The following is a 21,977-nucleotide window of genomic DNA, read 5'->3' on the forward strand; positions in this document are numbered from 1 at the left end:
TTTATCAAATAAGTACTAGTTACATACATATCATCATAGTTAAATGTCCCAGAACATATTAACAAACCCTTTTTATTTAAAATGTTATTGTTCTATTCTAAACACTTCGTTTATAATGTGCAGATATTGTTATTGGCAGGAACTGATACATCAGCAGTCACATTAGAGTGGGCAATGACTAATCTCCTGAATCATCCTAATATATTGAAAAAGGTTAGAGATGAGATAGATAGTCAAATTGGAGAAGAGAAATTCATTGAGGAATCAGATGTTTCCAAATTACATTACCTTCAAAGTATTATCTCAGAAACCCTTCGATTACATCCAGCAGCACCATTGTTAGTACCCCATATGTCCTCCGCTGATTGTACCATTGGAGGATATGATGTACCAAGTGGCACAATGTTATTGGTCAATGCATGGGCCATACATAGAGATCCTAAGGTGTGGGATGATGCAACTAGTTTTAAGCCTGAGAGGTTTGAAAATGGTGAGGTTGAAGGACATAAGCTAATGCCATTTGGGATTGGGAGGAGGACTTGTCCTGGGGCGGGCCTTGCCCAACGTACAGTGAGCCTGACTTTGGGTTCGTTGATTCAAAATTTTGAGTGGGAAAGGGTTACTATAGAAAAAGTTGACATAAATGAAGGTAGTGGGATCACTATGCCTAAAGCCGTGCCATTAGAGGCCATGTGCAAAGCACGCCCAATCATGCATAAACTTCTTTTTAAGTTGACGGATAATGTTTGAACGATCTCCTTGAGTTACTTTTTGGAGATTTGCTTAGTTATTCACGGATAATTTTAATCATTTAATAAACTAAATAAACAATTACATATTCAATTTGAAAATTGAATTACTGTATCTATATAAAGTTATATCCTTTTTCTTTTTTTGGGGAGTGGTGTTGTTTTTTTGGCTTATACTGGATAGTGATTTGTATATGTGCTTAAGGAGTAAGAAAGGATTTGGATAATTCTAATTTTCATTTCCAAATTCTTATTTTAAATTAGGATATTTTGTTATAGGATATAAATAAATCAAGTCGTCTAAAATTTGAAAGTTAATTGAAAAAACACTTGTTTATTTACTAAATTGGTGAGATGAATATCTAGAAATTTGAGATATATTTTCAGATAATATATATATATATATATATATAATATGATTTGCATCTTGAATTGACTTTACGTGAATATTAAATTCAGTTGCATCTTTCCTTATTTAAAACAATATTATCAAAAGAAAATAAATGAGAAATAACTTTTTTTAAAAGGAAAGACAATGGTGAAGAAGAAGAAAACAATCAATCAAGCTTATTCTAGTCAACTTTTATGTGTGGGGTTTGTCTTCTCTCTCTTTTTTTATTTTTTTTATTTTTATTATTATTATTTTTTTCTGTTAAGCTCTCTCTCTCTCTCTCTCTCATTGAGAGATTGTGTGACTACTAAATGTAAAAAAAAGGAGAAAAACTATGTTATTACACAAAGTCTTGCTCCATACATACAAGATTATAACCAATACACATATGAGGTGTACCAACCCCAATGATGAAAATAATCACAAATCATTAAGTGGGTTATTTGGTCTTCTCTTTAATCTTCTAAACATTCAAACTACTTTGATATTATTTTACAAATGCAAATAATTAAGGATTATGTTGCCTGACATTAAGTTAAAAATCTTAGACTCTCCCACTTGGGAAACATAGGTTATTCATAATTAAAAAAAAATAAAAAAATAAAAAAACTTGAAAATTAGGATGAAAGCTGTGTGGTTTCAACAGATATCCAACACCTTTTTGATCTTGGTATATGGAACAATAAACCTCTCAATATTATTCAATGGGAGAGGTAGAAAGATTGCAGGAATGTTCAGTGGCTTTATTATTTATACTTTAATCCTTAATTATTTACATTTGTAAAATAATATCGAAGAAGTTTGAATTTTTAAAAACTAAAGATAAAGACTGAATAATAACGCCCTTATTGGTTTGTGATTATTTTTGTTGTTGGACTTGGTACACCTTATTTCATGCGTAAGGCTTTACAAGCAAAAATTGATTATCTTTTATAATTTTTGCCCACTCCTACTCCACATGATTTCTCCTTGCTAACAGATGCATGAAAATTCACTTTCATATGGGGCTAAGAGGGTCCCAGATGTTGCATATGTTTATCTCAGCATCTGCATAGTCGTAAAACATTAGGTAGTCAAGGTATGTTTTATTAATTTCTTTACTTAAGAGTAAAGGGTCAAGAGCTTCTCTCTTAGTTTGTGTCATCGTTTGATTTCTTGTAGTGAAAGTTCCAGGAATTTTTTCTAGGGTGTCAATAAGAAGATGAATCTTAAGTAGGAGATGAATTTTGTGTCTACATGGTTTTATTACAAATTTGTCCATAGTAATAAAAAGATAATAAAAGATAAACTATAAGTTAATTTGGTATATTGTTTCTTCATATAATGAACATAATATTATGATTGTTAAGATTAAATATTGGAAATAATCTATTGTTTCTAAATACGATATCACTGTGCAACATTGGCGTGATAGTCACTTAATAAGTATAAGTTTTTGTGGGGGTGGGAGGGCAAGGATTAGGGTTCAAGTTTCTAAAAGGGAATTTAACACACATATATACTTAAATTAGGATAGAGTGAGATTTTTATCTCAAATTAAAAAAAAAAAATACAATAAACATATTAATTAAATTGTTGTTAATTAAACTTTAATGATTATTATTTAGAATATTTTTATCAATTAGTTTTTGTCTTTACTCTGCATAATTCTTTTATATAACAATTTAACTTAACTTTGACAACTATTGGACTTTGTAATTCTATCAAGAAATTTTTTGTTATGTTAACATTTGTTTTTGTCTTCACTCAATCACTCCCTTGTCCCACCGCCTTGTCTAATTATTTATTTATTTAGAATCACCCACTGTCTTACTGTTTAATTGTCTTTAAATGTTAACATTTACTAACTACTGATTGACTATCTGGCCCTTGCCTCAATCCCCACTTAATAAATAACAAATTAAAAACCATTCAAATTGAACCACTCCACTCACAAATTCGATCAAAATTATAAATTAATTGTAACTTTATTTAACCATTAAACTCACTTTTGACAACTATTGATCTTTGTAATTCTATTAAGAATTTTTTTTTTTTTTTTTTTTTTGTATTAACATTTATTTTTGTCTTCACTCAATCACTCTCTTGTCCCGCACACTTTGTCTAATTTTTTTTAATATTTTTTTTTTAGAATCATCCATTGTCTAATTGTTTAATTGTCTTTAGTATTAATATTTACTAACTACTAATTAACTAACTGGCCCATGCCCCAATCCCCACTTAAAAAATAATAAAATTAAAAACGCATTCAAATTTAGCCACTCCACTCACAGATTCGATCAAAAGTATAAATTAATTGTAACTTTATTTAAAAATTCAACTCAACTTTGACAACTATTGGTCTTTCTAATTATTTAAGAAAAATTTTTTTATGTTAACATTTGTTTTTATCTTCAGTCAATTACTCTCCTATTCTATTCCCCTTTTCTAATTTTTTAATTTTTTTTTTAAAATCATCTCTTGTCAAATTTTTTAATTGTCTTTTAGTGTTAACATTTACTAACTATTGATTGACTGACTGGGCCATGCCCCAAACCCCACTTACAAATAACAAATTAAAAACATATTTAAATTTAGCCACTCCACTTGTGAATTTGAAAACTTTTAATTAATAGTAATTTTATTTACAAGAATAGATTGTTAAGGAGATAATATTCAAGTTTATTTCAGTTGTACTTAGACTTAGAAAAGATTTAGAGTTAGGGACTCAAGAAATTCAATTTTTTATTTTTGGGGGTCCAAAAAAAAAAAAAATTATATATATATATATATATATTTGCTAGCTCAAGGGTCATTTAAATCCCCTGGACCAAAGCAAATGCCACCGCTGTTGATTTTTGCCGTCCCTGATTTCTTGTCATTTATATTATATTATAATAAAAGGGTCATGTTAATGGGTGTCTTTAGGATAATTGTTAATAAACTATATTAGGAAAGTTTTGATATTATTTTTCTAATACAAGATAGAATTTCTACTTTAGCCTAATTTAAGTGTATATGTGTGTGAATTAATTACTTTATCACTTTTCCATAATTTTTTTTTTTTTTTTTTAAATAGCTTCTAAATCAATGCTCTTAGAGTATTTTTTAATAGGTGGAAATACTATTTTCGTCCTTACATTTTCACCCTATTTCCGTTTTGGTCCATACTTTTTATTTTACCGCTTTTAGTTCCTAAATGAAAAAAGTGTTTCCTTTTAGTTCTTACCGTTACTCACTTAACAAAAATATCACATGTGACAAATTGAATGCACTGTTGACATAGTAAATATTGACGTGTCCATTAAAATAATATTAAAAAAATTATTTGGCTTTAACGAATGCCATGTAATCAATTTAATTTTTTTTAAAGTAAAAAATTAATAACTTCTAGTTTCTTAATTTTAATTTAAAGTAAATTTTTTTTTTCAGTTTTAAAGATTAGGAAAAAATTGTTTGCATAACTTTTTTTAATTATTTTGAAACTTTCTTGATAACCAAACACAACATTAAAACTCAAGCTCATATTAAATTTAGTCAACAATCTGGCCTAACTCATATCTAATACTATATATAAAAAGTAGAAGTTTTTCTCTGCAATTAAGAAGGTACTGCAATATAGAAAAAAATACTCATCTAAAAATCTGCCGCCTTCACAATTAAAAAACGATAAATTATATTGTTTCATAGAGAAAAAAATATTCATCTAAAAATCTGCCGCCTTCACAATTAAAAAACGATAAATTATATTGTTTCATAGGATTAAAACACCATTTGAGAGGCACAATTAAAATGTGATAAATTATATTGTTTTGTAGCGTTAAAACACTATTTGATAGTCTCTCAGCACAGAGGTAAATATAATTGGTTAAAAAACAATGCTTGCAATACTAAAAAAAAAAAAAAAAAAAAAAAAAAAAAAAACGCAGGATACAGAGAGGAGACAGAGTTCGTAAGCCGTTCCCTTGCCAGACTTAGACACTGGAACCGCAAGCACGTAGAGGAAGAAAAATCTATTGTATCATGACCATTAGGCTATATATCTGCCACCATCAGATTGTATTATATATTTTTTCTTTTAAGCCTGGCTCAAGCTTATGTGAATATATTGGGGAAATTGAGGGAGTGTGATTTGGAGGGAATGAGTTGGTTCCTTTGAGATCTTTTGCATAAGCCCAACCCAAGTGTGCTATCAAGTAGACAAGGGACGCTGATTGCATCTCAAGCTCATGGAGGAGGTCTTGTACCTAAAATTTCCACCCCAAAAGAGGTCTTATACTCTCATTGTCTGTGGCCCAAAGTTTTTGCCCTAACCCATTTTTGTCTCTAAAACATAGTTAGCTCTCATTGGCCAACTATAGCTACTAGTCCTCACTTTAAGTGAGCCTCCCAATTAAGAGTCTAAAACAGCTAAAAAGGAGGAGACAACGTGGGCTTAGTCAAATCTTTCCCAAATTATGCATAAAGCAAGTTAACTCGTTTATCCAATTAAAGCAAAACAGAAACCAAAGATCAATTTCGCACTTTAAAGGTCCATAACCTCATCTTTTAGCCTAAAAACTAGTCATTAAGGACACCTAAAGGCTAGTATAAAACTCTCCCTTCGGCTCAAAAAAGAGGCAATCACGTTTTACCCATATAGCTAAAATTTTAGAGCAAAAGCCCATGGAGCCAACAATGATTCTTAGGCCCGTTTGGTAAGGGCTTTTGAAGAGTGTTTTCTATGATTTAAATGCTCAAAACCGTAGGTCCCACTTTGGAGTGAGTTGTTTGGTAAGGATACTATTTCATGGGTATTTAGATAACAATACGTAGTATAGGTGGCTTAAAACATGTATTTAGGAAACCATTAGAAAAATGTATTCAACATTTAATTACAGTTTTGAATGGCACAATTGTAATATTGTGAAAATCGTGGGACCCTCACGTAGTTAGTTGATATAACAAAACACAATTGTTTTTCTATCTTTCTTCTTCATGCATTGGAAATCTCCAGATTTTCATCCCTCATAGAACGACTATTTTTTACTTCTTGAACTCATCTTCATCAATAAAATTCAAAGCTCTCTCTCTCAATGACTCACTAGAATTTGGAATCTGCCTCATTATTTCTTTTCATCAATATGACTCTTTTATTTCATTGGGTAGATTTGTAAAAATATTTCTCACTTGTATATGAATGATTATATATATATATATATATATATATATATTGGCTCTCTCTCCCAATAATTGTGTGACGTATAGGTTTGTGATAGAAAATAAATGAAAAGATACATCCAATAGGATAAGTTTGAACCATAAATGGATGAATTTGCTCTAGAGCATAGAGTTTGAACTCTCCCAAATTGCAGCAATAGAATTGCAGTGGGTAGTTGGCAGAAAAGTTGACAGATAAGATGGTAGCAACAAATTGGGTTGAAGAAGTGAGAGTGAAATTCAAACCTGATGATGAAAAAAATGAAGGATTTGCAGTGGACTGTTGGCGGCTATGAAGAGAGATATTGGTGATAATGAATATATTTGATGGATGTTATGCATCAATAACATGATAAATACTTTTTTTAGTGTATTTTTTAAAATTTTATATGTGAAATTCAACATATAAATTTATAAAACTTATATAATAAAATTTATATTAACCATAAGCTTCACTCTTACATAAAATGTCAACCTTGTAATGGCTTTGTAAAACAATTTATGCATAGTAAATGTATAGTCCAAAAGACTTATACCTATAGAAAGTGGAGAAAATACATCATGTATCGGGTGTACGTATATTTCCCTCCTCTCATATGGAAGTAAATCTCACACATGTTAGTAAATATACATGAACTAGATGCATGATATACCTAGCTTTAAGTGCTATTGAGAGTTTTTGGACTAGAGAGTTTGACACATTGCCTTCCCAACTGCCACCTAAGACACTGGGCGAGAAAATAAGTACGTAATTGAATCTTCTCTCTTTTCATTCCTGACTCTTTTTTTTTTTTTTTTTTTTTTTTAATTTTATTTTATTTCTAACCAATGACGGCACTAGGATTATTTTCTAGAGGGGTCAATAGTGTTGGAATTAGAAATTTGTTGTGAGAGTAAAAAATAAATTGATTTTTTTTTTTGTATGTACAACTTTTGTATTATATACAATACTCTAAAATAGTATTCTAGATATTATATACAATATAGTCTAAAAAAATTAATAATAGTTTAAAGATTGGTAAGAAAACTACCATTGAATGCATAAATAAATATAATTAACTAACTAATCATATATTTTTTTCAAATTAATAATAATTTATTATATTTAAAATCAGTTATATAAAAATATATGATAAAAGAGAATAGTAAAACACCTGGAAGTAAAATTGGGAGTAAACATGAAACTAAGAAAAAAAAAATTGATATAAGTTTTTGCTTTTGAAGTGTATTTATTTATTTTCTAGAGAAAGTGTTTATTGATTTATTTATTTTTAATGAATGAGCAATTTTAAGAGTAGTTCTACTAACATAACACTTTCACAGCAAAATTTAGGTGACAAGTTGTTAAAGTTATGTAAAAAAGTGATGTAAATTATGGGTCTAAATAAAAACCAATTATAATTTGTCACTTAACCATTATTGTAAATTTATTATGAAAAATATTGTAAAAATAGCACTAAAATAATTATATTTCAGCTCATTTCAATAGGATTTAAACAAAATTTAAAGTGGGAATGTTCAAATTTTTATTTTTGGAGGTAATTTTTTTTTTAATTTTATATATCTATTACCTATATTGAAAAGCGCGAATGCACCTGTGAATAGTGCTTTTGTCGAGCACCTTGTCTGCTATTTGTTTATTGTTTCAGCACCTTTTTTTTTTTTTTTTTTTTTTTTTGGGACCGACTTTGTCCAGCATCTTCTTAACTTTTTTACCCTTAATATACAAGCAGATTGAAATGGTTTGTTTTGTCTTTTGCTCCTATTTTATTTGATCTTATCCCTTTGTTGGCCTTTTTGGTCAGTGACCTACTCTATTGATGGACACGAACACAATAGCTAGACTTCTCTCTATGGATGAACACAAACATAGGATCCAGGTTAGAGATAAGGAAAAAAAAAAAAAAAAAAATCAGCCATGACCAAATTGATAGAGAAAGAAAAGAAAGAAGGAAAAGAAGAAGCCTAAGGGAAAAGGTGCGTGATTCTTACCCATGTAAATGCATTTCATAAACTCTTCCATCTTTTTTTTTTTTTTTTTTTTTTTTTTTTTTTTTTTTTTTTCAAAACAAAATTCTTCTCGCTTTCTTAACAATTCGTTGGATCCATTAATCTAACGAATTTATAGCCACGCAACGAACAAAGGAGAGCTGAGTTGGTTTGTTTGTTCTGTGTAGATGGTTTACACTTCTATCCTTAAAAGTTTTTAATTTGAACATTTAGATAGCGTAGGTCTTTTGGTCTTTGCGCCTATTCTATTTGATCTTTATCTCTTTGTTAGCTTTTTTGGTCAGCCAACTACTCTCTTGATGGACACCAACACAGGACGCGTGTTTGAGGGAGAAGAACAACGCTGGAGAGGAGGACTCTGCTTTACCAACTACTCCACTTATTGACAGAGAGCAGCTATGAGTAAATCATAAAAAAAAAAAAAAAAAAAAAAAAAAAAACACGATAGAGAAACAATTTATAATTTGAATAGTTAGAGTTATCTCTGTTGATAAACACAAACACAGGATCAAAGGGATTGAGAAAAAATAAAAAATAAAAAGAAGGCCGGAGAGAAAGGTGCGTGATGTTTTCCCATGTAAATGCATTTCATAGACTCTTTCATCTTTCCTTTTTTCTTTCTTTGATTCCAAAACAAAATTCTTGTCTCTTTCTTAACAGTTCATTGGATGCGTTAATCTTCGGATTGTATCTGATTTGCGTTAAAGCTTCAAAGTAACGAGTAAGTCCAGTTGTATTGTATTTCGTTTGTTGGGTCATATTTTTTAATATTGATATTATTGTTTATTATAAACTCTTATGTTGTTTTATATATCCTGCCATTTCTTTCTCAATTTTTGCACTCAAATTTTTATCATTCATGTGTATTCCGTTTTTCCTCATTGCTGCATAATTTTTGGTTACTTAAAAAAAAAAAATGTTTTTCCCCTTTTCTAATTTTGCTGTACATTTTTAGCTTAGTAGCATAAGATTATATGGAGCCTAAGGACATAGATGATAGTTCAGCTAGGAGAAATTCCTGTAAATCTATCCCAAAAAGGAAAGCCATATCAAGAGTTGATGAAGTGCAAAGCATTATTGATGATAATACTATTACTGCAGATTCATCGGTCATGTTTTTTTTTTTTTTTTTTGATGGGAATTCATCGGTCATGTTAGTTAGTAGCTCTTGCAAAAAAAGGCTATTAGGAATGAGCATATGGTTATGACACCAACCATGGGAACCTCTAAAGTAACAGATGGTCATACCCTAAATGTGAAACAAAAATGATGGCCATGGTCTGGCTTTCAACTTTTAACTTTTCTTTTTCAGGGGCAGTTGAAGGAACTCTGACAATCAATTGTATGACCCCATCAATGACCATTAGTAACCAGCCCCTCTTGATTGTTCTCTTTTCTATGCTGATATATGGAATTTCTGCGATTAATCTCCTCTCTGCACACGCAAAAGATATCAACCTCAAGTAAAGCAAATAATCTAAGTTAACCTAGATGCGAAAATCATGAATCATGGAATAAAGAACAGCATTAGAAAATTTCAAACCACAATAAGAAAGAAAAGAATTAGAATCTTCACTCAGCCTAACAGCGCCCTAAATAGAGATATAACTAAGTAGCAATGAAAGACCATTTGGAATCTATTGCTCCCCAAAATTTTCCATTTTAACGTCGTGGGAGGATATAATGCACACATGCTCATTTCATTCCCAGATCCCAGCTCTAGATGAACCCATCAAAGTTTATATACACAAGAAACCAACTAATGTGAACAACAGGCTGGAGGCGGCCAATAGGTCCGACAAAAAATATTCACCTCATATTGGACCCATCATGCATGGGGCCCAAAAGAAGTGGCCATTATACTAGAGGACAAGGAAATATTATTTAAAATATTTGGAATACATATTTTGGATGATTTCAGTTCCAAGCATCAATGATCTATCATCAAATGACCTGTGTAATTTTTAGAAAATGGGCATAATAGAGAATTTATCAACATAATTCGCATCAAAGAAAATCACATGAGGTTGCCAACTAAAAAGTAGCAGCAATGAAATGGCTAGTTGTATTAGAAGAGTAGCTAAAGAAGAAATTAGAGTACTTATAAAAAAAAAAAAAAAGTACTTAGAGAATCTGAAGGACGTAGAGTCAACTAAGGAGACTTGGACCACTTGGGGGTGGAATGAGTACATTCATGCAAAAGATAAATTAACGAGAGAGATATATCTATAACTATAGAACATGCTAGCTAGGACAACCGAAAGAAAAACAAACACAAAAATGATATATAAAGTTTTTATTTTCTATAAATTTGTGAGTATAGAAAATCGGGAGAGGCTCCTCTCCAGTTTAATATCTCCTGTTGTCTCCCATTTTTATACGGATGACTGACACTTGGCAAGTAAAAGATCCAAGGGCTAAAAAGACCATATCTCTTTCTTCCTCCAGCATCCGTTTCCAGTTTCCAGAAAAATTTTAGATTCTCTCCATTTGTCTTTTTTTTTTCCTCTCTCCAACATCATTACAACCACCTGATCAACAAAGGCATCAAGACCATGGCTTTCCGGAGAAGAATGGAAAAAAGGAAGATCTGATCTTGAGAAAAAAATCAAGAAAATGCTTTCCTTCAAATCTTTTTACTAGAGACTGTTCTATATTTGGTTGGTTTTCTTCAACTCATTATCTTGTGTGCCCAGTGATTTCTTTGCAAAAGAGGGGCCGTACAAGGCAATATATATGGATTAAAATGTTGCAGAACCCAAATTATGATAAAACCCATCAACTGCCATTAACATGATGAGCACCCAAAACCAAATCTTTTCCGTCATGAGAATCAAAGCAACATCAAAATCCTTGAAATCCTTGAAGACCCATCATGAGTGAGACTTGCCCAAACCACACTCTCATCTCCATTAGAACCAAAATCCCTTAAAACCCAGCCCATCCACAAAAACAAAAGCAAAAGGTAATGACAGATCTGAAGAGATAGGGATTGTAATTTTGTAGAGAAAAAGGGGACTGAGAGAAAGGCTCAAGCAATAGTTTTAATGATAGAGAGAGAAGGGCGAGGGACAACGAAGAGAAGAATGAGATGTGAGAGTAAAAGACAAATGGATAGAAAATCTGAAATTGCCGTGGAAAGAGATGTGAGTTTTTTTAGCCCATGGATCTTTTACTTGCCAAGTGTCAGTCATCCGTGTAAAAACAGAGACAACAGGAGATATTAAAACTGGAGAGGAGCCTGTCCCTAGAAAATCTATTGAGAAGATTTTCTATAAAAAGCGCCCACCTTTTCATAAAAAATTATTATTTAATATAATGGCAAGCGCGTGCTTCCCCACTAGTATTAAAGAAAAGGGGGCTATAGTGCCCCCCCTGTTCCTAACCTGCCTAAGAGGTAATATTTATATATATATATATATATATATAATCATGCATGCAAAGCCAAATGCGATTACGTACTCAATGACGCAAATCAAATGAGAGAGAAAAAGGAACCATATCTGTCCAAACTCCAAAACTTGACAATCTTCAATCAATGTGGTGTACACAAATGATATTCTAACACTAACTAGCTAGTAGCTAGTTCCCTATAAATATGTAGTGACCACATGCGTGCATCTTCAATCACAGAGCATCATAAATCATTTCAGTATCATAATATCATCAAAAATAAACATGGTAGCCATCTTACTCTGTTTGTCTCTCACTCTTCTCATCTTTCTTGTTGCTATCAAGCTCATCGTCAAAACAAGAACTACTCGACCAAAACACCTCCCACCTAGCCCACCTTCTCTTCCAATTATAGGCCATCTCCATATCATTAAAAAACCACTCCACCGTACTTTCCTTGCCCTCTCACAAAAATATGGTCAAATATTCTCACTCAAATTTGGTTCACAACTTGTGGTTATTGTGTCATCCCCATCAGCAGTTGAAGAATGCTTCACAAAGAACGACATAGTATTAGCCAACCGTCCTGCCACCCTATTAGCCAAGCACCTGCATTACAACAACACCACCTTAGCACAATCCCCATATGGCGATCACTGGCGCAACCTCCGCCGCATTAGTACCCTTGAAATCTTCTCAAACAATCGCCTCAACAAGTTCTTAGGCATCCGAAGGGACGAGATCAAGCACTTGCTACGAAACCTGTCACGCAATTCTTGCCACGGTTTCGCCAAGGTGGAGCTACAATCAATGCTCTCAGAGATGACATTTAACACCATAATGAGAATGGTGGCAGGGAAACGGTACTACAGGTACGGTGAGGACGTGAAGGACGAGGAAGAAGCGAGACAGTTTAGGCGGATAATGAAAGAGATAATAGGGTTCGGAGGGGCATCAAATCCAGCGGAGTTTGTACCCATCTTGCGGTGGATGGATTATGGAGGTTTGGAGAAGAAGTTGAAGAGTCTCTCCAAGAGGATGGATGAGTTCTTGCAAGCACTTATTGATGAGCAAAGGCGTAAGGAGGAAGAGGGTAACACTATGATTGACCATATGCTTTCTTTGCAAAAATCGCAGCCAGACTACTACACAGACCAAATCATCAAGGGGCTTATATTGGTAAGTGCACTCAATAGTGCTTCATCTCTTATTGAGAAAACTAGGAAATAAAGGTTTTGTTTGATTCTTGCATCTAAAAAAGCAGTCATGCAATTATCTGTTTTATTTTTCTTTAGTAGCTTCATCGGAATTGCTGTCTAGTGCAAAGAAGTGACATTCTTAGTCCCAAAAAAAAAAAAAAAAAAAAAAAATCCACAATAACATTAGACTAACTAGTTACATACAGTTTATCAAATAAGAACTAGTTACATACATATCATCATAGTTAAATGTCCCAGAACATATTAACAAACCCTTTTTATTTAAAATATTATTGTTCTATTCTAAACACTTCGTTTATAATGTGCAGATATTGTTATTGGCAGGGACTGATACATCAGCAGTCACATTAGAGTGGGCAATGACTAATCTCCTGAATCATCCTAATATATTGAAAAAGGCTAGAGATGAGATAGATAGTCAAATTGGAGAAGAGAAATTCATTGAGGAATCAGATGTTTCCAAATTACACTACCTTCAAAGTATTATCTCAGAAACCCTTCGATTATATCCGGCAGCACCATTGTTAGTACCCCATATGTCCTCCGCTGATTGTACCATTGGAGGATATGATGTACCAAGTGGCACAATGTTATTGGTCAATGCATGGGCCATACATAGAGATCCTAAAGTGTGGGATGATGCTACTAGTTTTAAGCCTGAGAGGTTTGAAAATGGTGAGGTTGAAGGACATAGGCTAATGCCATTTGGGATTGGGAGGAGGAGTTGTCCTGGGGCAGGCCTTGCCCAACGTACAGTGAGCTTGACTTTGGGTTCGTTGATTCAAAATTTTGAGTGGGAAAGGGTTACTACAGAAGTTGACATAAATGAAGGTAGTGGGATCACTATGCCTAAAGCCATGCCATTAGAGGCCATGTGCAAAGCACGCCCAATCATGCATAAGCTTCTTTTTAAGTCGACGGATAATGTTTGAACGATCTCCTTGAGTTACTTTTTAGAGATTTTCTTAGTTATTCACGGATAATTTTAATCATTTAATAAACTAAATAAACAATTACATATTCAATTTGAAAATTGAATTATTGTATCTATATAAAGTTGTATCCTTTTTTTTTTTTTTGGGAGTGGTGTTGTTTTGTTGTTTTTTTGGCTTGTACTTCTCTGTTTTGTCCTCTTTTTTTTTTTTTTTTTCCTGTTAAGCTATCTCTCTCTCTCTCTCTCTCTCTCTCTCATGGAGAGATTGTGCGACTACTAAATGTTAAAAAAAAAAAGGAGAAAAACTATGTTATTACACAAAGTCTTGCTCCATATATACAAGATTGTAACCAATACACATATGAGGTGTACCAACCCCAATGATGAAAATAATCACAAATCATTAAGTGGGTTATTTGGTCTTCTCTTTTAATCTTCTAAACATTCAAACTACTTTGATATTATTTTACAAATGCAAATAATTAAGGATTATGTTGCCTGACATTAAGTTAAAAATCTTAGACTCTCCCACTTGGGAAACATAGGTTATTCATAATTTAAAAAAAAAAAAAAAAAAAAAAAAAACCTTGAAAATTAGGATGAAAGCTGTGTGGTTTCAACAGATATCCAACACCTTTTTGATCTTGGTATATGGAACAATAAACCTCTCAATATTATTCAATGGGAGAGGTAGAAAGATTGCAGGGATGTTCAGTGGCTTTATTATTTATACTTTAATCCTTAATTATTTACATTTGTAAAATAATATCGAAGAAGTTTGAATTTTTAAAAACTAAAGATAAAGACTGAATAATAACCCCCTTATTGGTTTGTGATTATTTTTGTTGTTGGACTTGGTACACCTTATTTCATGCGTAAGGCTTTACAAGCAAAAATTGATTATCTTTTATAATTTTTGCCCACTACTACTCCACATGATTTCTCCTTGCTAACGGATGCATGAAAATTCACTTTCATATGGGGCTAAGAGGGTCCTAGATGTTGCATATGTTTATCTCAGCATCTGCATAGTCGTAAAACATTAGGTAGTCAAGGTATATTTTATTAATTTCTTTACTTAAGAGTAAAGGGGCAAGAGCTTCTCTCTTAGCTTGTGTCATCATTTGATTTTTTACAGTGAAAGTTCCAGGAATTTTTTCTAGGGTGTCAATAAGAAGATGAATCTTAAGTAGGAGATGAATTTTGTGTCTACATGGTTTTATTACAAATTTGTCCATAGTAATAAAAAGATAAACTCTAAGTTAATTTGGTATATTGTTTCTTCATATAATGAACATAATATTATGATTGTTAAGATTAAATATTGGAAATAATCTATTGTTTCTAAATATAATATCACTGTGCAACATTGGCGTGATGGTCACTTAATAAGTATAAGTTTTTGTGGGGGTGGGGGGGGGGGGCAAGGATTAAGGTTCAAGTCTCTAAAAGGGAATTTAACACACATATACACTTAAATTATGATAGAGTGAGATTTTTATCTCAAATTAAAAAAATAAAAATACAATAAACATATTAATTAAATTGTTGTTAAGTAAACTTTAATGATTATTGTTTAGAATATTTTTATCAATCAGTTTTTGTCTTTACTCTGCACAATTCTTTTATATAACAATTTAACTTAACTTTGACAACTATTGGACTTTGTAATTCTATTAAGAAAATTTTTGTTATGTTAACATTTGTTTTTTTCTTCACTCAATCACTCCCTTGTCCCACCCCCTTGTCTAATTATTTATTTATTTAGAATCACCCATTGTCTTACTGTTTAATTGTCCTTAAATGTTAACATTTACTAACTACTGATTGACTATCTGGCCCTTGCCTCAATCCCCACTTAACAAATAACAAATTAAAAACACATTCAAATTCAACCACTCCACTCACAAATTTGATCAAAACTATAAATTAATTGTAACTTTATTTAACAATTAAACTCACTTTTGACAACTATTGATCTTTGTAATTTTATTAAGAATTTTTTTTGTATTAACATTTATTTTTGTCTTCACTCAATCACTCTCTTGTCCCGCACACTTTGTCTAATTTTTTTAGATATTTTTCTTAGAATCATCCATTGTCTAATTGTTTAATTGTCTTTAGTATTAATATTTACTAACTACTGATTAACTAACTGGCCCATGCCCCAATCCCCACTTAAAAAATAATAAAATTAGAAACACATTCAAATTCAGCCACTCCACTCACAGATTTGATCAAAAGTATAAATTAATTGTAACTTTATTTAAAAATTCAACTCAACTTTGACAACTATTGGTCTTTGCAATTCTTTTAAGAAAATTTTTGTTATATTAACATTTGTTTTTGTCTTCAGTCAATCACTCTCCTGTCCTATTTCCCTTGTCTAATTTTTTAAAATCTTTTTTTTAAAATCATCTCTTGTTAAATTGTTTAATTTTCTTTTAGTGTTAACATTTACTAACTATTGATTGATTGACTGGCCATGCCCCAAACCCCACTTACAAATAACAAATTAAAAACACATTTAAATTTAGCCACTTCACTTGTGAATTTGAAAAGTTTTAATTAATTGTAATTTTATTTGCAAGAATAGATTGTTAAGGAGATAATATTCAAGTTTATTTCAGTTGGACTTAGACTTAGAAAAGATTTAGAGTTAGGGACTCAAGAAGTTCAATTGTTTATTTTTGGGGGTCAAAAAAAAAAAAAAAGAAATTATAAAATTATATATATATATATATATATATATTTTGCTAGCTCAAGGGTCATTTGAATCCCTTGGACCAAAGCAAATGCCACCGCTGCTGATTTTTGCCGCCCCTGATTTCTTGTCATTTATACTATATTATAATAAAGGGTCATGTTAATGGGTGTCTTTAGGATAATTGTTAATAAACTATATTAAGAAAGTTTTGATATCATTTTTATAATACAAGATAGAATTTCTACTTTAGCCTAATCTAAGTGTATATGTGTGTGAATTAATTATTTTATCGCTTTTCCATAATTTTTTTTTTTAAAATAGCTTCTAAATCAATGCTCTTAGAGCATTTTTTAATAGGTGGAAATACTATTTTCTTCCTTACATTTTCACCCTATTTCTTTTTTGGTCCCTACTTTTTTATTTTACCGCTTTTAGTTCCTAAATGAAAAAAGCGTTTCATTTTAGTTCTTACCGTTACTCATTTAACAAAAATATCATATGTGGCAAATGGAATGCACTGTTGACATAGTAAATATTGACGTGTCCATTACAATAATATTAAAAAAATTATTTGGCTTTAACGAATGCCACGTAATCAATTTAATTTTTTTTTTTAAAGTAAAAAATTAATAACTTCTAATTTCTTAATTTAAATTTAAATTGATTTTTTTTTTCAGTTTTAAAGATTAGGAAAAAATTGTTTGCATAACTTTTTTTAATTTTTTTGAAACTTTCTTGGTAACCAAACACAACATTAAAACTCAAGCTCATATTAAATCCAGTCAACAATCTGGCCTAACTCATAACTAATACTGTATATAAAAGTAGAAGCTTTTCCCTGCAATTAAGAAGTTACTGCAACATAGAAAAAAAATACTCATCTAAAAATCTGCCGCCTTCACAATTAAAAAACGATAAATTATATTGTATCATAGGATTAAAACACCATTTGAGAGGCACAATTAAAATGTGATAAATTATATTGTTTTGTAGTGTTAAAACACTATTTGATAGTCTCTCAGCATAGAGGTAAATATAACTGGTTAAAAAACAATGCTTGCAATACTAAAAAAAAAAAAAAACGCAGGATACAGAGAGGAGGCAGAGTTCGTAAGCCGTTCCCTTGCCAGACTTAGACACTGGAACCGCAAGCACGTAGAGAAAGAAAAATCTATTGTATCATCACCGTTAGCCTATATATCTGCCACCATCAGATTGTCGGAACCGGATTCGGTACATTTTTCTCCATTTTTTTTAGGTTTGGGTATGAAATATTAGTTTTTTTGTTGGATAGGTTTAGATTTGATTTTGGTTTTAATTCCTTTTTGTTTCGGGTTTTTGGGTTCTCCATGAAAATGTTTGTTTTTTCAATTTTTTGATATTTTCTTTTCTTTTCTTTTCTTTTTTCCCTATTTTGGTTTGATTTTAGTCTTGTACTTCCGTTTATTTTTTAATCTATGATAGTTTTTTCTTGTGTACCAATTTAGCATATGGGGTCCTCTCTGATAATGATCTTGGTTTTGGATGCCATAATAATTGCTAATTTGCAATTGTCAAGATTTGATTTATGCAAATTACTAAAATTTTCTTGTTGAGAGATTTTCTGAATATGAAAGTCAATAGGCCCAAATTTAGAACGGCTGTCAATGATTGAATATAATATAGTATTCTCTTCTGCATTTTTAGTTGTTGACAGACCAAGTCAGGATCTATGGGCATAGATATTGCAATTCCTGTAGAACTGTAGCCAACTATAACATCTATGAGGTCATCAATCCTACACTCTATATTTAATTGGTTTTCCCTATACACAAAGTTTTTAAATTGAAGACCAAAAATTCGGCACCATAAGAAAGCTAAGTTAAAATTACTTATAAGTGCTATAGCTTACCTCTTTTTTTCACTGTAGTTTCTCCATAGGTGATTCATACGTTTAGAACCAATAATAAACAAGCAAATTAGGTAGATGATGAAGATGATAAAATGTTTCTTCCTTCATGTTTATGCAATTGAATATGAGGCTTGAATTGTTATATATAGTACTAATAAATTACCACATATCCCAAAAGTTTAAGTTGATAAATACTGTAAATTTCTCTAAGATGCATTCAGAGGAACGATTATTTCAAGATAGGTAATGAGATTCCATTGTTAAGGAATCTTAATTCACCACAAATGCTCAACTTAGGACCAAATATGTTAGGAATTCTCAACAAAGGGAACTTACAAATCAAAACTATACCAACCTTATCAGTATGACTATTAACTTTTTCAAGAAACTCATTGTACCTGTCCTTGCATGCAAACAGATATGATAGGCTGCATGATTAAGATCTAATGGATAAATTCTACTTAGGCAATAGAACTTCAAGGTCGTATAACCTTGTGGTGTAAGCATGGTTAGTTAGTTGCTTCATATCATTGTTAGTTGCTTACTATCAAGTAAGGATTTTATATCATGCGAATCAATTTTAACTCTGAGCATCACAAGAAGCTTTAATTAACATAGTTAGGCTATTAATATTTGCAGGGTAATTCACATGGCCTAACTATTTTCAGAGAAAAGGCTATGCAGTTCCTTCTGAAATATCTAGCACCTGAAGAAAGTTTTGGTATGCAGCATTTATCTGCATTCATCCTATCAAATCTTGGTGGAACATATGCTTGGACAGGGAACCATATACCTTAGCATGGTTGGTTAAAAAGGCCGGTTTAACCTCTCCATATCATCGGAATATGATAAGAAATTTTAACTGGTTGGATAAAAGCCTACATGTGAGATATAAGGAAAAATCTATTGGTTTTTATGGTAATAAAGGTATTGACAAAGAAAATTTCATGGATTTGCAAGATACTTCCACAGGCCCTTGGTGCAGCAAGGTTGCTAGAGGCATCATTAATATTCAGAATCCTATCTTCCATGCATTAGAGAAGGGACTAAAGAGCAAAATAAGAAGGGTGTCTTAGGCTTGTCTAACAGCCATTGCATGGCTTGGATGTGAAATAACAAAGTGCCCAAATAGTATAAGATAGTCTGCATGTGAGATCTTACTAAATGAAATTGAGCAATTTTTGCATCCTATATCAGAGCTTGAAGGCAGGTTTCTAGCATGTCTTTGCATCTATAACTATGCTTCTGGCAAAGGTAATGCCTTTTACATAAACATCTCTATGTAATAACCATTTTGCAGTATCACAAAGCACAAAAGATTTAAGATTCATCTCTACTATATATGCAAATGATCATTGACATGAATGAATACTCAATCAGCAGTTAGGTATGTTGGGTTTATGCAATAAAACTACACCATTTGTCTTCATAGCACTTTCTTTGTGAATTATAGAGAGAATTATTTTCCACATTACGTGAGAAGTACATTTTGCTTATCACTAGAGGAACAGCCCTATCATTCTGTTGGATTTTGTATAGCATATACATCATATGCTATGGAAGCCAAAAAATGGAATAATTTTATCCCCAATGTCCAAATACCCTGAATGAGAAAATTATGTTAAAATACTGTCTTGAACTAAGGTTTTAACTTAATAGATGTTGGATTCTCTCCAATAATCGGCTTCAAGGACACATGCCCCTTAATAGACTAAAGTTGACTCTTCTCAAGACTTTTGTATTTACAATGATATATTTTCCCCCACATGTTAATGCAAATCAGTCATTCTTGACTTATAAGACCTTTGGCTACTATTTGAGAAGAGCTACTAGATTAAATTGAAAGGTCAAGAAAACTTAATTTTCCCTTTGTATCTATTATTTATTTTGTAACTCTTGAAGCATATGGGAATTCTAAGTGTTTTTGTGCTCTCAACGGGTAAATAGCTTGAGAAACTTTTTGAAAACAGACAAATTTAGGACTGGGTGAGTGCAGGTGCCATTGGTAACCTTCAAAGTCTATTAACCAGTATAAGAAGTGTTGGCTCTAATAGGATTGATCCCAAAATTCTTTGTCAAGTCAGGAACTATGCAAATATGACATCAAACTGCTAGGGTGAACTTTTCACTTTACATTATATTTACATTTGAATTTTAAAGGTACTTCTATAGTCTATGCAAGGTAAGGAAAGGACTACATACTTTTTCTTAGTATCATGCATCATGGAAATGTTTATTTTGTTAGTGAAAAAAAGGGCTTGGATGTGTAGTTGGGTAGTTTCAAGGTAAAGTTTAACATGGCATATCAAGTCTTATGTCATTATGGAATCATTAGTCTTTCACCGTTGCATAAACCAAAGATTTTGTCATCCACTATCATGCACATTAAATTAAGCGAGTTTTATTTAGATTGGGAGATGATGAGATATTCTTGAGGTCGGTTTTTATTTTTATAATTAAAATTGTCTTATTAAAGTTAGTGCTAAATTTGATGTCTAAATCTCTTTGATTTTTTTTCCTGTTAAACTTAGGTTCATGGGTTCAATTTCTTTAGTTAAAGAAGTATTAAGACGAAGGATGTGAAACGGACAACAATCTTTCTTCTCCATCAATTTGCTTCCAAGGAAGGATGATCAAACCATTCTCTTCAATTGCTAGAAATATTTTTCTCTCCATCATAGTGGATGTTACAGTTTTAGTTGTTTAGAATAGGCTTAAAAGAAGATCTATTTGTAAGACAACACATATTTTTATGGATAGCATACTGAGTGTTATATACATTTTAAATTTGAAATTCATACCAAGTGTTATTTTTTAAAATTTATAAATTCAATTGCATTAACTACATACTTATTTAATTAAATTTATTTAAGTAAGACTTTTGAAACAAAATGTTTCTACAAATATTTACCTAAAATTATTTGAATATATTTGCTTTCTCAGATTCTAATTATTTTTATGTACAAAAACTTATTTGTGGACTCTTACAAAATTTTCATTATTTTTATTTTTATTTTGTTGAAAATAGATGTACTGTTTTTTTTTTTTTTTTCCAAGAACCCAAAAATGCATGTACTTTATGCACGGGTTTAAAAACTACACTATATATATATATATAATAATAATAATAATAATTGGCGAAACTAAGATAAACTCAAATTAGAATTTCAAATTAGAGTTCCAATTTTGTGCCATGTGTCTTAAATTATTTATTCTTAAAAAGTTTTATTTCTTAATTTTAGAATCAAATGTAGGATCACATTATAAATATTCATTCAAGTGAGTTATTAAGTGCAAAAACTAAAGAATCTAGAATAAATGAATCTTAAAAAAAAAGTGTTTCACAATAATTTTTTTTAAAATGATAAACAATTTACATTTTATACCTAATAATATTGTTACAAAATTTTTTAAAGAGTTAACAAAATATAAAAATGACAGTTAATAATATTTAATTATATATATAAGAATTATATTATACATCTGTGAGAGTGTCTTTTTCGG

The 21,977-nt window shown here is 31.1% G+C and overlaps 1 protein-coding gene and 1 long non-coding RNA gene across 9 annotated transcripts in view; both read left to right on the plus strand.

Moving 5' to 3' along the window:
- Nucleotides 1-21,977, plus strand: part of LOC126693796 (cytochrome P450 81E8-like) — a 124,576-nt gene that overhangs the window by 1,713 nt on the left and 100,886 nt on the right. For 2 of the 7 annotated variants that reach the window (XM_050389928.1, XM_050389927.1), the window contains exon 1: nucleotides 11,682-12,350. In XM_050389928.1, coding sequence (XP_050245885.1) covers nucleotides 12,007-12,350 — 344 coding nt within the window. In that variant the 5' untranslated portion in view covers nucleotides 11,682-12,006. Of the gene's footprint in view, nucleotides 1-123; nucleotides 989-11,681; nucleotides 12,901-13,249; nucleotides 13,975-21,977 lie in introns of those variants that run through there. The other 5 variants (XM_050389926.1, XM_050389932.1, XM_050389931.1 and 2 more) reach the window with 5 other exon arrangements.
- LOC126693797 (uncharacterized) lies at nucleotides 17,611-21,271 on the plus strand. Of its 2 annotated transcripts, none has more exons than XR_007645533.1 (3): nucleotides 17,611-17,815; nucleotides 19,113-19,860; nucleotides 21,005-21,271. It is a non-coding gene; the product is annotated as an uncharacterized LOC126693797 (long non-coding RNA). The 2 variants fall into 2 exon arrangements; XR_007645532.1 differs by having other exon boundaries at nucleotides 19,113-19,727.

The sequence above is a fragment of the Quercus robur genome, chromosome 7 (assembly GCF_932294415.1).
Source record: "Quercus robur chromosome 7, dhQueRobu3.1, whole genome shotgun sequence".
Lineage (NCBI taxonomy): Eukaryota > Viridiplantae > Streptophyta > Magnoliopsida > Fagales > Fagaceae > Quercus > Quercus robur.